Source organism: Rhizomucor pusillus (genome assembly GCF_041956525.1).
Source record: "Rhizomucor pusillus strain CBS 183.67 unplaced genomic scaffold VTP01scaffold_5, whole genome shotgun sequence".
In the NCBI taxonomy this organism is placed as follows: Eukaryota; Fungi; Mucoromycota; class Mucoromycetes; order Mucorales; family Lichtheimiaceae; genus Rhizomucor; species Rhizomucor pusillus.
Genome location: NW_027192147.1, coordinates 296327 through 308361, shown reverse-complemented (window position 1 = coordinate 308361; position 12035 = coordinate 296327). Strand labels below are relative to the sequence as shown.

General features: G+C 45.1%; 7 protein-coding genes across 7 annotated transcripts; 4 read left to right on the top strand and 3 right to left on the bottom strand.

The window, feature by feature from the left end:
- Positions 1–378: 378 nt before the first annotated feature.
- On the top strand, positions 379–600 carry VTP01DRAFT_8232 (uncharacterized protein; the record flags this gene model as incomplete). The annotated part of the gene is made up of 1 exon (XM_069387331.1): positions 379–600. The coding sequence occupies one exon, from the start codon at positions 379–381 to the stop codon at positions 598–600; it is 222 nt and encodes a 73-aa protein (XP_069241110.1).
- A 153-nt stretch (positions 601–753) lies between these two features.
- Positions 754–1078, bottom strand: VTP01DRAFT_8231 (uncharacterized protein; the record flags this gene model as incomplete). Its single annotated transcript, XM_069387330.1, has 2 exons — positions 754–950; positions 1021–1078. The coding sequence occupies 2 exons, from the start codon at positions 1076–1078 to the stop codon at positions 754–756; spliced, it is 255 nt and encodes an 84-aa protein (XP_069241109.1).
- A 201-nt stretch (positions 1079–1279) lies between these two features.
- On the top strand, positions 1280–1689 carry VTP01DRAFT_8230 (uncharacterized protein; the record flags this gene model as incomplete). Its single annotated transcript, XM_069387329.1, has 2 exons — positions 1280–1417; positions 1600–1689. The coding sequence occupies 2 exons, from the start codon at positions 1280–1282 to the stop codon at positions 1687–1689; spliced, it is 228 nt and encodes a 75-aa protein (XP_069241108.1).
- Positions 1690–2645: 956 nt separating this feature from the next.
- Positions 2646–3983, top strand: VTP01DRAFT_8229 (uncharacterized protein; the record flags this gene model as incomplete). Its single annotated transcript, XM_069387327.1, has 1 exon — positions 2646–3983. One exon carries the CDS (start codon positions 2646–2648, stop codon positions 3981–3983), a length of 1338 nt encoding a protein of 445 aa, XP_069241107.1.
- Positions 3984–4923: 940 nt separating this feature from the next.
- VTP01DRAFT_8228 (uncharacterized protein) lies at positions 4924–7540 on the top strand (the record flags this gene model as incomplete). The annotated part of the gene is made up of 7 exons (XM_069387326.1): positions 4924–5169; positions 5223–6293; positions 6354–6582; positions 6632–6801; positions 6871–6945; positions 7006–7435; positions 7503–7540. 7 exons carry the CDS (start codon positions 4924–4926, stop codon positions 7538–7540), a joined length of 2259 nt encoding a protein of 752 aa, XP_069241106.1.
- Positions 7541–8359: 819 nt separating this feature from the next.
- VTP01DRAFT_8227 (uncharacterized protein) lies at positions 8360–8623 on the bottom strand (the record flags this gene model as incomplete). Its single annotated transcript, XM_069387325.1, has 1 exon — positions 8360–8623. The coding sequence occupies one exon, from the start codon at positions 8621–8623 to the stop codon at positions 8360–8362; it is 264 nt and encodes an 87-aa protein (XP_069241105.1).
- Positions 8624–10337: 1714 nt separating this feature from the next.
- Positions 10338–11895, bottom strand: VTP01DRAFT_8226 (uncharacterized protein; the record flags this gene model as incomplete). Its single annotated transcript, XM_069387324.1, has 4 exons — positions 10338–10589; positions 10665–11135; positions 11198–11384; positions 11444–11895. The coding sequence occupies 4 exons, from the start codon at positions 11893–11895 to the stop codon at positions 10338–10340; spliced, it is 1362 nt and encodes a 453-aa protein (XP_069241104.1).
- Between the last annotated feature and the right edge of the window lie 140 nt (positions 11896–12035).

Sequence of the window (12035 nt, the reverse complement as noted above, 5' to 3'; positions counted from 1 at the left end):
GATAGTTTATTTTTTCATGCAAGGAGGTGATCCAAGATTAGCTGAAGTCGGAACTGACCCTCCAAATCGGTAACGATTCTTTGGGTGGAGGCATGGAGGTGAATCCAAGCTAATTGGCCAACTTTTTGGATGAATATCCACATTGTGAATGGAAGCACTCGGTGATCCATGTTCAACCATCCCAACGCTTCCACCCAAAGAATCGTTCCTTATATGGAGCACTGGCTCCGATTCCAACTAACCTTGGATCACCTCCTAACTATAGGAGCGCCGCCCAATACGAAAACAACGAACGCTGGAACAAAGCCAGACATGCGCAGAAAGAGACTCAAGTTATCCAAAAAAGCTCTAACAAAATCCTGAAGACGCTTCTCGAGCATGCACAGTAAAGGACAAAAGAAGCAAGTAGAGACACCCACTTATTGTCTAATGATGACTGGCCTGGTGAAATCCAAGGTTCTCCAAAGCAACGGTATATCAAATCCCAGCTCATCTTCCGCCGCATCGACATTGGCATTGGCTTCAACACTATCTCCATCGCCGTTATCCACACTGCGACCTTCATATCATCTTTCCAGTCTGGAATCTAGCTGGTGCTAAAAGCATGCGAGAGTCTGTTCGCCTCGCGGTAACGACATGCTCTATCGTTTTTGAACTATAATTCATTTTCTTTCTTGCAGATTGCATGAATTAAAAGTGATTGGCCGTACAGACAAGTTCGTGCGGTCAATTATCAGGCAACACATGCAGCGATCACTGATGGATAAGTTGGTTGAGCTTCCTGACGTCAACCATACTCGTCCGTTCCGCTCTCTGTGCGCCCAACTGAAGGTTGCCCCTGCCTCCAGTCGCAAGTTGCGAAAGCTGCTGCTCAATAGCCACAAGCATGATTTCGATGAACAAAGTTCGATCCCGCATTGCACGCTGACTACGACAGTCTGCATCGCATACTGTTCCAGTAGTATGTATACAGTATCCGCAACGTTTCCTGAAGGCTAACAAATGTGTAGTGTTCGGTACCTGGAAGCGCCCAGAAATCCTTTGACAATGTTTGCGCGTGAAAGAACGGCCGCGACATGGTCAGTTTTCCACCGCCTTACTGATTTGTTTCTGCCATATCTGGATGTGGTGGAAATAAAGTGGTAAGAATCGACCACACCGATATACTTTATTGTACTTAATCATCCTGCTTAGAATTGAGGTCTCTTGTGAAGAGATAGGCAACGTGAAGCTCGACGGGTTTGCCAAGCATCGTGGGGGCAGGACACCCTTGGTGGTGATGGAGTTCGCGGGTGGCATCGCCACCCATTCTGAGAAAAAGTTCGCCGACGACGAAGCAAAGCTTTACGACACATGCGTACAACTACTCCAAGAGCCTTGGCCGATCTTGGATCGGATATGCACTGTCCTCTATATGGTAATTACGACAATTGCTTTCTCGATTACATACTCACGTTTACCGGTGTTTATTGTAGAGAACGTTATCTGCTTCGAAAGTTTGACCGCGGTGGAGAGCGGGTGGATATGAGACAGACATGCTAAGGTAAACTCAAACAAACGTCTATGTTAAAAACTTTGACTTATGCATTCCTTGCGTAGATCGAGTTCCCTACTTTGGCGAGAACGATCATCCAGTTCGCGGCAGAGTTTGACAAGATCTACAAGTGGGTGTCCTCCACATCTGAGTAAACCTGGAACATATGTCCTTTTTTCCATTATGGATCAGAAATAATGTGGTGAATAATACAAGTGAAAAATAATACGATGGTGTTGTATCCAAGACTGTATTTCGCATGCAAGTGACAGGATCTTCCAGATTTTAATTGCCCGACATCTTCAAATATACCCTGACAGGTTCCAATTATACCATGACATTGGAATCTCGCTTTGATAATTAACTCGTATCTGGCAAATGCTCATCCATTGCTGGTCCACGGCCCTTTAACAGTTGTTTGAGATGACAGAGGATAATAACGCCAAAGATAAAGACCTCTCTATATAAATATAAGCTGAATGATGAATGAATAAACACTACCTTGTGTTGAGTCTCGTTGATTTGTTTTATCCCTTAGTGATATAACAGATGGGAAAGGAGAATCATTGAAACTCTACAAATTTTCATTCAAGATCACCACACTTGATAATAGCTGCCATTAAGAACCTGGAAGTAGAAGAGCAAAGTTATGACAATGAAGATGTATTTGATACGGATCTTGCTATGGCAAACCTCTCGGAAATTGGCGTTAAAGCAAAGGTGAGTCATGCTCGTACGCATATTTTTGCGTTAGTTCGAGGAATGGTTTGATCCAACGTGACCAATTCTGCACTACCTCTCTATATTCTGTGTTTTGCTCAGTAGACACTGTATGTTATAGGTGCTTAGAAAAGAAGAGGGAGTGTAAGTCTGTAAGACGCGGTTTTGTATTCAAAATATTGAACAAGGAACAATTAGTAGTGTACAGAAAAGGTGACAGCATGCCGAAAACGACAAGGTACAGAAAACTGCTGGCGGCCCTCATTGGCTCCCGCAAATGAAGAAAGAAACGTTGGCTTTCTTGCCGCTTGACAACGTTAACAGTTACCTTTTCCTCCCCCTTTCCGTTCCTTCGTCTGTACACACCGTACCTCCCTTCACAACTATTGCAATGCGCTCCAACACGCTTGCACTTCGCACGGTTGCGCTCTCATTCCTACTCGCGGTAGCATCAGCAGCGGAGCCAGCACCGTTGAGTCTCCCCATTCGCCGAATTGCACGCCGTAACTTGCCTCAGGACGACAGCCGTTACTACCGCAATCGTTACTCTGCAGTCGACTATGTTACAATTCTTGAGGGCACACCGACCAGCAGTGGCAGCGCTGTAGACTCTGTGCCTCTTTTGAACGATTTGGAGTTGTACGAGCTGGCTGTCAATGTTTCTGTCGGTACACCGGAGCAGACCTTCTTGTTGCTGTTCGACACTGGCAGCGCCGATACTTGGATTCCATCGCTGAATTGCCAAAAAGGAAATGGATGTTTGTCAGGCAACCAGTTTGATCCAAGCAAATCATCCACGTACCACTCGACAAACTACCCGCTAAGCATCACGTACGGCACCGGCAGTGCTCACGGCGACTACTTTGTTGATACCGTCAAGGTCGGCAACATGACTCTCGACAAGCAGATTGTTGCCATGGTTGATAGCAACCAGGGACCTATTGCTTCTCAAAATACCACTGATGAGGGAGGCGATGAATTTGTGATGGATGGCATTTTCGGTGCTGGCTACCCAGGCGGCACGATCATGAGCCAGAGTTACAACCAGACGTACTATCCATTCCCCATGGCGTTGTGGCAAGAAAAGAAGATCCCTGAACCGATCTTTTCGGTTTACATTGGGGAATCCGAAACTTCAGACTGGTGTGGCGAAATTGTCTTTGGCGGGATCAACCAGTCCAAGTTAGCTGGCGACCTGGTGTACACGGATGTTGTGCTGTACGAGAGTCCATCCACAGGTTTGCCGTCGCACCGACGCTGGACAGTGTGGATGCAAGGATTCCAACTTCGCAACGTCAACTTCAAGTTTGCAGGACAGGGTTCGCCGTTCGCCGTTGATACAGGATCTAACTTTATGTATCTGCCAAGAAATCTTGCGCAACAAATGGCTCAAGTTATTGATCCCAATGTGCAAATTGTCGATGACCAATTTGTGGTGGACTGCAAGTACCTAGAGGATAAGTCAGACATCAAGCTTGTATTCCCTGCTTCAAACACAGCGGAAAATCCTCAGGGTTTCCAGTCCGTCTACACGTCCATTCCTATTTCGAACATCGTAGGCAGGCGCGAAGAAGATGGAAAATGTCTGCTGTTCTTTGTGCCATCGGAACGCTTTATTATTGGCAATATGATCCTACGCAACCTTGTGACAGTCTACGATTTTGGCAACCATCGCATTGGTTTCGCACCTGCAGCCTTGCCTGACGATACAAACCCAGCATCGGTGTAGAAGAAGTATTTTATTCCATTTATCACTTTCCTAACGACTGTACAATTTTTGTATTGAAATACCCCTAACTTTATTTGCACCTGCCCATGTTCATTTTAAGATAAAATGGAAGAATATGGAAATCGAACAAGAACAATGGTCACACACTTGTTGAGTGTAGCATTTATTGTGTTATTTGAATCCTTGATCACATCACTCGTACTAGTCGATCTTTGTTCCGCTCGCGCCACCATCCTACAAAATATCTAATGGGGCTATTGACATAGTCCGACAACAGCAACAACTTGATCCGTCATGTAGTAAATATCATGTCTGTTTATACAATCCCTGAAACTTCACATTTTCCGCGTTTTTGAGTCCCCCCTTTGTCTCTTCTTCCTATTTAGGTACTTCTTCCGTGCATGTCCATATTGTCATCCTGTTCCTAAGCTGGTGCACCGGTCGCGGCTTGGAAGAAAACGACGCTTATCAAGGGATTCTCGAACTAAATTTTCCGGATGGTGACTGACAATAAAGTTCTTCTTTGAGCAACGGTCCTTGGCTTCTGTAAATGCACCTCATTGGTACAACTGAACACCGTCTAGAGCAATTTGCATGGAAATGGTGCAAAGCGAAGAATCATAAAGGGAAATTTTTTCCGACAAAAGAACCGATCAAGGCATGATAGATATGCGAGGTAAAAAGCTTACAATGCACAGTTGCGTCTTGAATATACACGCTTTGATAAGACAAACGGACAACGACGACAGCCGTTTCGTCATCTTACATTAGCGCTCGTGGTCCACAAAAGACTGGTGCCTGATGCTACCTGCTATTTGATCATTTAAAAGCAAACGTGCATAACTTCTCTCGGAAATCTTTTCTTCCTCTATTACTCCTCTTTCACTTTTACTTAAACTTCTTTTTGTTTCAAGTTTTCCTTGCCCTGTTGACTTGAACCATGGAGAAGCCTACTACAGATGAAAAGCAACCACAAGATCAAAAGTTTGACAACGAGAAGAAGGACAAGGTGGAGTCTCCGGACTCCTTTCTCCATACGGAGAAGATTGATTCTGTGGAATCTCAGCACCGTTTCGATTATGATGAAGAAGAAGACAGCGATATCAAGATTGTCAATGAGCTGGCTGCCGTCGAGGATGATCCTAGCATGCCCGTATTTACAGTTCGCAGTCTACTAGTTGGTGCAGTAAGTACTAACACCCGTATGCGTCATGGATAAATGTCTAAAATAAAACATAGGTTCTCGCCTGCTTGAGTGCGTCCGTGTATCAGCTCATGAATTTCAAACCAGTCGGTTTACCGCTGTCAAACACCTTTATGCTGATGGTTGCGTATGTCGTGTGCAATGCCTGGGCCAAATTCTTACCACAACACCCTATCTTGAACCCTGGACCGTTCAACGTTAAGGAGCATACATGCATCTATGTCATCGTTTCATCAGCCAACCACTCAGCTTATGCAACCTACATCTTGTCTGCGCAATACCTGTACTACGCCAACCCTCCTGGTGCTGCTGGATCCATCTTTTTGATCTTGGCTACTCAACTTGTTGGTTACGGCATAGCAGGTCAGCTCCGACGCTTCTTGGTCTACCCGGCCAACATGATATGGCCACTGTCGCTCCCGACCGTCTCCCTACTCCGTACTCTCAATTCCAGCGAAATTGAAGCAAGATGGCGAACTCGTTTTTTCTTTACAGTATTTGCTTGCGTGTTTGTTTACGAGTTCATCCCCCAATACATGTTCCCCCTCTTGGGCGGTATCTCAATCTTCTGCTTGGCTAACCCAGGCTCTGCCTGGTTCCAGCGTCTCTTTGGTGGTCTTGCCGTCAACGAAGGTCTCGGTATCCTCCAGCTCAGTTTCGATTGGAACTATTTATCCAACATGACCCCCTTGGTCCTTCCACTTTGGGTCCAGTTCAACATTTACGGCGGCATCCTCCTCATGTGGCTCATATACCCGCTTCTCTACCACAACAATGTCTGGGATGCTCAAAAGTACCCCTTCCTCTCCAACTCTATCTTCTTATTCAACGAGACGACCAACAACTATGAAGTCTACCCACAGGAACGCGTACTCAACCCAGATAACTCACTCAACTACACCAAGCTTGAAGAAGTCGGCCATCCCAGCTTCACCGCTACTTCGATCTTGAACTACGTTTTCATCAACTTTGCCGTCACTGCTAGTCTCACACACGTTGGATTGTATTACGGCAAACAGATCTGGCAAACCGTCAAGTCAGCTCGACAAGGCATCAAGGAAGGTTTCGCTGATATTCACATGCGTCTCATGGCTGCATACAAAGAGGTATAGATAAACAATTCCGAACTTTGATAACCTTATCAATATTAATCATGCATCTACTAGGTGCCTTCCTGGTGGTACTACATTATGCTTCTGATCGGCGTCGCGCTAAACATTGGTATGGCCTACGCCAACAGCAGCCAGCTGCCGTGGTGGGGCGTCATTATCGCCATCTTGCTGTCATCCATTTTATCACTGCCACTCAATCTCATCCAAGCTGTCACCGGATCTGGATTCGGTCTCAATGTGCTTGCAGAAATGATCGGCGGTTTCATATTCCCTGGTTATCCTGGTAAGTAAAAAAAGTGTGCATTTATCGTTTCGCTAACAGTGTAATATAGTGGCCAACATGTATTTTAAGACTCTCGGATACAACACTTTGCATCAAGCTGGACTTATGGCAAACGATCTCAAAATTGGTCACTACCTCAAGGTGCCACCTCGTCTGGTATTCTTTAACCAGATCATCGGTACTATCCTCGGCTCCATATTTAACTACATTGTGAATTATGCAAGTATTTTAACTACGCATTCCGAGATTATTCCATTCGCTTGCTAACTGCTCTTTCGCACATTACAGTCTGTTGTATATAATGAAAGGGAAATTCTTCTCGACCCTGTCGGTAGCAACATTTGGAATGGCGCGACTCCAACGGTATAAATATCTCCATCTTCTCATCCTACTATTTGAACTCACAAAGTACTGTCACACTAGACTATCAACTCTGCCGCCATCACATGGGGAGCTATTGGACCGATGAACATGTTTGGACCAAGTACTCGGTACTACATTGTTCTCTGGGCGTTCATCATTGGCTTCTTCCTACCTGTGCCATTCTGGTTACTGCACAAGAAGTTCCCGAACTATCACTTTGATAAGGTTAACATGCCCATGATCCTCGTTGGTTTGACCCTGCTGCCTGGTGCTGCAAGTTCCTACTTTACGGTATCCTTCATCCTTGTCCTCTTCTCTCAATGGTATCTGCGTCGCTGGCGTCGCAACTATTTTGTAAAATACAACTACCTCGTCTCTACGGCTCTGGATTCAGCTACTTCACTCATGGTCTTCTTCATCGCTTTTGCACTGAACGGCGCTGCAGACGGCAACGTCCACAGTTTCCCTCTTTGGTGGGGCAATCGCCAAGGTATGTTAAGTGGTCATAGTTCGATCGCATGGAATCTGATAACTCATCATCCTTTGCGTCCCCATAGATATCAAGTACACTGACTATTGCTGCAAGGACTGCTAATTATTATTGTTTCTATTACATTTTCTCTCTCTCTCTCAAAAAAAAATGCAACACCTGTAATATATGGCTGCATTTTATACTACAGAACTTTCTACCTCTCTCTCCTATTAACTCGTAGCCATTATCATTATCAACGACAAGGTTACTCGTAAAAGCTTCAATCATTTAGCCTCATGAATACAAACGAGCAACAAAAAGATGGACAATCCAAAATATTTATATTTACAAAGAAAATTGGTATTTTTTATTCTTCAGTTCAAAAACATGTAACGTTTACTGCAAAGTTATCTTGCTGGATACCTATAGTCAAAGCAGAAACAGATTAGTGTACGTTCTCACTTCGGCAATGTGAATCCCATTCCCCAATAAGACAAAAAGAAAGATCACTCAGTGAAAAATTGGCAATAAAAGGTTGTCTTCAGCTTGAACTGCAGAACAGGTCTGTAAAGGTATCATCCTTGTAATCTCTCCTCTCCTTCCCCCCGTGCGCAAGCGCACATCATTCTCGAGAGCGAAAAAATAATACTTGCCTTTGCAGAGAAACGCGGATGAAGAAAAGAACGGGTCCGAAAAAAATTTGATCCTTTATATTTTGCATTGGGAAAAAAGCCACAATGTCATCGCGTAGTACAAAGATACGCCAGCCTCCTCCGCCTGTCAAAGTCGATTTCCTATAGAATATATGCTGCAACAGCTCCTTCGAGATGGCAAACGATTTTTGGTGTATTTATATATCCTTCAATACACGCAAATATGTAATACAATTCATCTTCTCAGCAGCGCATATATACCCAAGAAGATACATGTAGACATCTATAACTATGCCTTGCTTCTCGGTGTACCCGCAGCGCTGGCTGGATTGCAGGGTATAATTCCAATATCCGGCTCAAAGCACCATTTTATCTGCTGTTCCAGTACTTCTTCATTTTTGTCAGTTTGTTCTTGCTGTTCCTTTTGGGCGGCGCCAAGGAGCTCCCTGTCAACAACGGCTGCAACCAAGCCAGCGGTCAAAAGGATACAAAGGGTCATAAATGAAGTAGGTGCGCGCATTTTAACATCCAAAGAAGGAGAGTTTGCATGCATGCTCTGTCCGGCTGGTTATATAGTTGGATCATCTCATGCGTTATCCCGAGAAATCGGCATAATATCTGGAATGGAATGCATACATATTTCTTTCTCAGGAGATTCAGGAACGCTCCAACTTGCTTAGCAGAATGTTCATCTATGTAGTTTACGAACAGCCTCTACATTGACACTAGAGAAGATGTAAATATATCATTGGCAGATACCATTTTCAAGTGCGCTCAATAAGCTTGGAAGTATGTTGAGGTCTGGCAACATGCATCAGTCATAGATGTTGAAAGACTCAACGTACTGTACACGCAGGTGCAAGCATATGGTGAATAATCTCAGAAAGTGACAGAGGCAGTTTAGCATGTCTAAATTTGTATTGATGTGACATATTGTTTTGAGGGCAATGAAAGCATGTAAATGAAGCAAAAAGTCAAGCAGCCATGAGGATATTGCTTTTTGCATAGCTTTTTTTCATTTTTTTTTTTCATTCTCTAAATAAACAGTGCCGCTTAGTTTACATTGAGCAAGTCAACGATGTATCCAGAAACCACCACGAGGAGGCGGCACGATCAGTTCCCAAAAAGTTGTGGGGTCCAAAAGAGTATGCAAATTAAATCTGCAACTCATAGTATCTGTCAGCCTAGAATGCCCAGCTGACAGATACTAATCAAATAATATATCAATAGATGTAAAAAAAATATATATAGTCCTGAACTGCCTTGATTGAGTTCTGCCATTTTGTTGACATTAGACAGAAAGTGCCGAAACCCATCGTTGTTGTTCCGTCCGTCGCCGTTCCGTATCTGTTGCTTGCTTGACCGTCTTGAAGGAACTCCCGAGGCACTCCGTTCGTCCGTTCGTCTTCCGATGGCCTATAGAAGTCAACCCTTTCCCCTAGATGATACTGTGTGAGCTACCTCACAGTCTTGCTACTAGGCATAAATATGTTGACTAAGACAACAGGTGAGAACATGAAACTGGTAAACCCTTGGACCTTGTGCATCACTGTTTCCTACTATGTCAACAGAGCCTTGAGCTATGCGCCGGGACTTGCCTGGCCGTCATTGAAGAGCCGGTGGTTACAATCCGTGTCCGCTGCTTGATCGAGTTGAGGGAACTTGCAAGGCACCTTTGCTTTTCCTTCGATCTATGTAAAGCCCCTAAATTGGACCGTCAGAAGTACTTGAACATGCTCAATGTGCTTTGCAAGTTACCTGTTAGTCAACCTCCGTTACTTGCTTGAGAGGTAGAAAAGGCTGTGGGATCCCGTTCCGTAACCGAGTTGACCGACGTAAACGCAGACTTGAAGGAACTCTGGAGGCACACATTTGCAGGCGAAAACCTATGAAAAAGTGAAGTAAAGAGGATGCAACCTGGAGCAGCAGCAGACTTTCAGAGCGCGTCGCTTAGCGGAGATTCAAATGGAATCGTCTGCATTTTACAAGTCTGCATTGTTGCTGTAGCAAGATCCAGCCATACAGCGTATCATTTTCTGATCTACGCGCATAGAGCATTGAATTCTTCATAAATTTGCAAAAAGCCGAATTAAGATCGCTATGTAATCTAGATGGTGATCTGCTGAACAGACAGCCATATTCCTTAGATCTCTAACCACCCGAGTTTTTGCAGAGTTCGCAGCGCGACATCTCACTAGTTTGGAATTAGAAGCACGAACGTATGCGATGCAGGAAATATATTTCTTAATGTTAGATTTAGATTTCTATTACAACAACGCTGGTACTCTTCTCAATGCATGAATTAACCAAAAGTTGGATGTCAACAAGGCCATAGCTCCTGCCTGATGTGCTGCCGCGAGTTCAATGGGCACCATGTAAATGAGAGTCGAGATACCGAGTGTGACCTGCACAGCTACAGCACCCATCATGGTATTTACGGCAAGACGAACGTTCTTTGGAAGTGGTAACCGGCGGGAATAAAGCCACAGTGCAATCGCCAAGGTGGCGGTCGTTTCAGCCTAAAACGCGAATGCAATCCAATAATTAACACTCGTCAATGCAAAGATAGAAATAAGCGTTCACTATGTACTCACCATAGTTCTGTGATCGAACTGAACAGTTGTTGGGTTCTCCAAAAAGTTACGCCACTTGCCGTGATCGCCAGGTTTGACATAGTGGTCAGACCAAAGCTCGGATTTAGGTGGGACAAGACCCTCGCCCATAAATGGAAACTCGTTGTAGATCAAGCCCGCGTCCAAGCCAGCAACGAGACCACCTGTCAACGCAGTAAACAGGATCAAAGCACCTAGAGAATGCGAGAAAATACGGAAACGGCGCAATGCAGGGTTGTTGAGCATCTTTGCAGTTTCCTTGGGGAACGTGCCGTTAGCAAGTTTGTTTTGACGTATGATATCTGCTGCTGCAAAAATCGTGGTGCCGTAGATCGCGATAGCTGTAGCCAAATGTGCTGTTAAGCGATACTGGCTAACACGTGGCACAGCACCAGGTTCCTCCATCAATGCTTGTGAAAGACCAGATTTGACCATATACCATCCCATAAAGCCCTATCAGCTCGTACATTAGCTCCGTCTTCAATCAACGATAACATTATCGAACTAATGTTTACCTGGAAACCTAACAAACACGTAATGCCAAACACCTGTTTCTTGACTCTCTGAGTCATGTATCCACGCGAGGCAAAGTACAAGCCAGGGATAATAAACGCTGCACCGATGAAGCGGCCGATCATGCGATGCGACCATTCCCAGTAGAAGATATTCTTGAACTCCTCCAGCGTCATGTGTCGGTTCAACCTAAACAGGATGGACACGAGTGAGGAGGGCGGTCAAATGTGACAGAATATGTAACTTACAGCTTATATTCTGGGAACTGCTTGTACTTTTCGAATTCTTCGTGCCATTCGGCCTCTGAACGCGGCGGCTTCATTCCAGAAATAACATTCCATTCGGTGATAGATAGCCCGCTTTCCGTCAGTCGGGTGAGACCGCCGACTACGACGATGGTGTACACCAAACCCGCATTGAAGTACAGCCAGTATGCTACCACTGGTTTAGTTACCGACACTGCACCGGTCGTCCGCGCAGACGAAGCTTCGGCTGTCGAAGTCGCTGCTGCAGTTGAGAACCGTTTCTTTACAATGTTTCGTAGAGGTCGCCAGGCTGAGAATTGTCGCGCAGGTGTCGCTTGGTGTTTAAGTACGCTCGGTCTGACAGCAGAGGTGCAGTGACAGCTCAAACGGGTAGAATGGCGAAGCAATGAAGTGCGACCGGTCAGGATCGCCCTAGATGATAAGCCAATAGACATTGCTGAGAGCTGAGAGCTGTCGTTTAAAGAGTGAGGGGTAAACGGTTTGCGGCTCCGGGTCCAAAGAAAAGAAAGAAAACAGAAAACCGTATCATCCGATATTCCGTTTGCCCGCCCTGGTTGAGAGGGCGGACATGCGG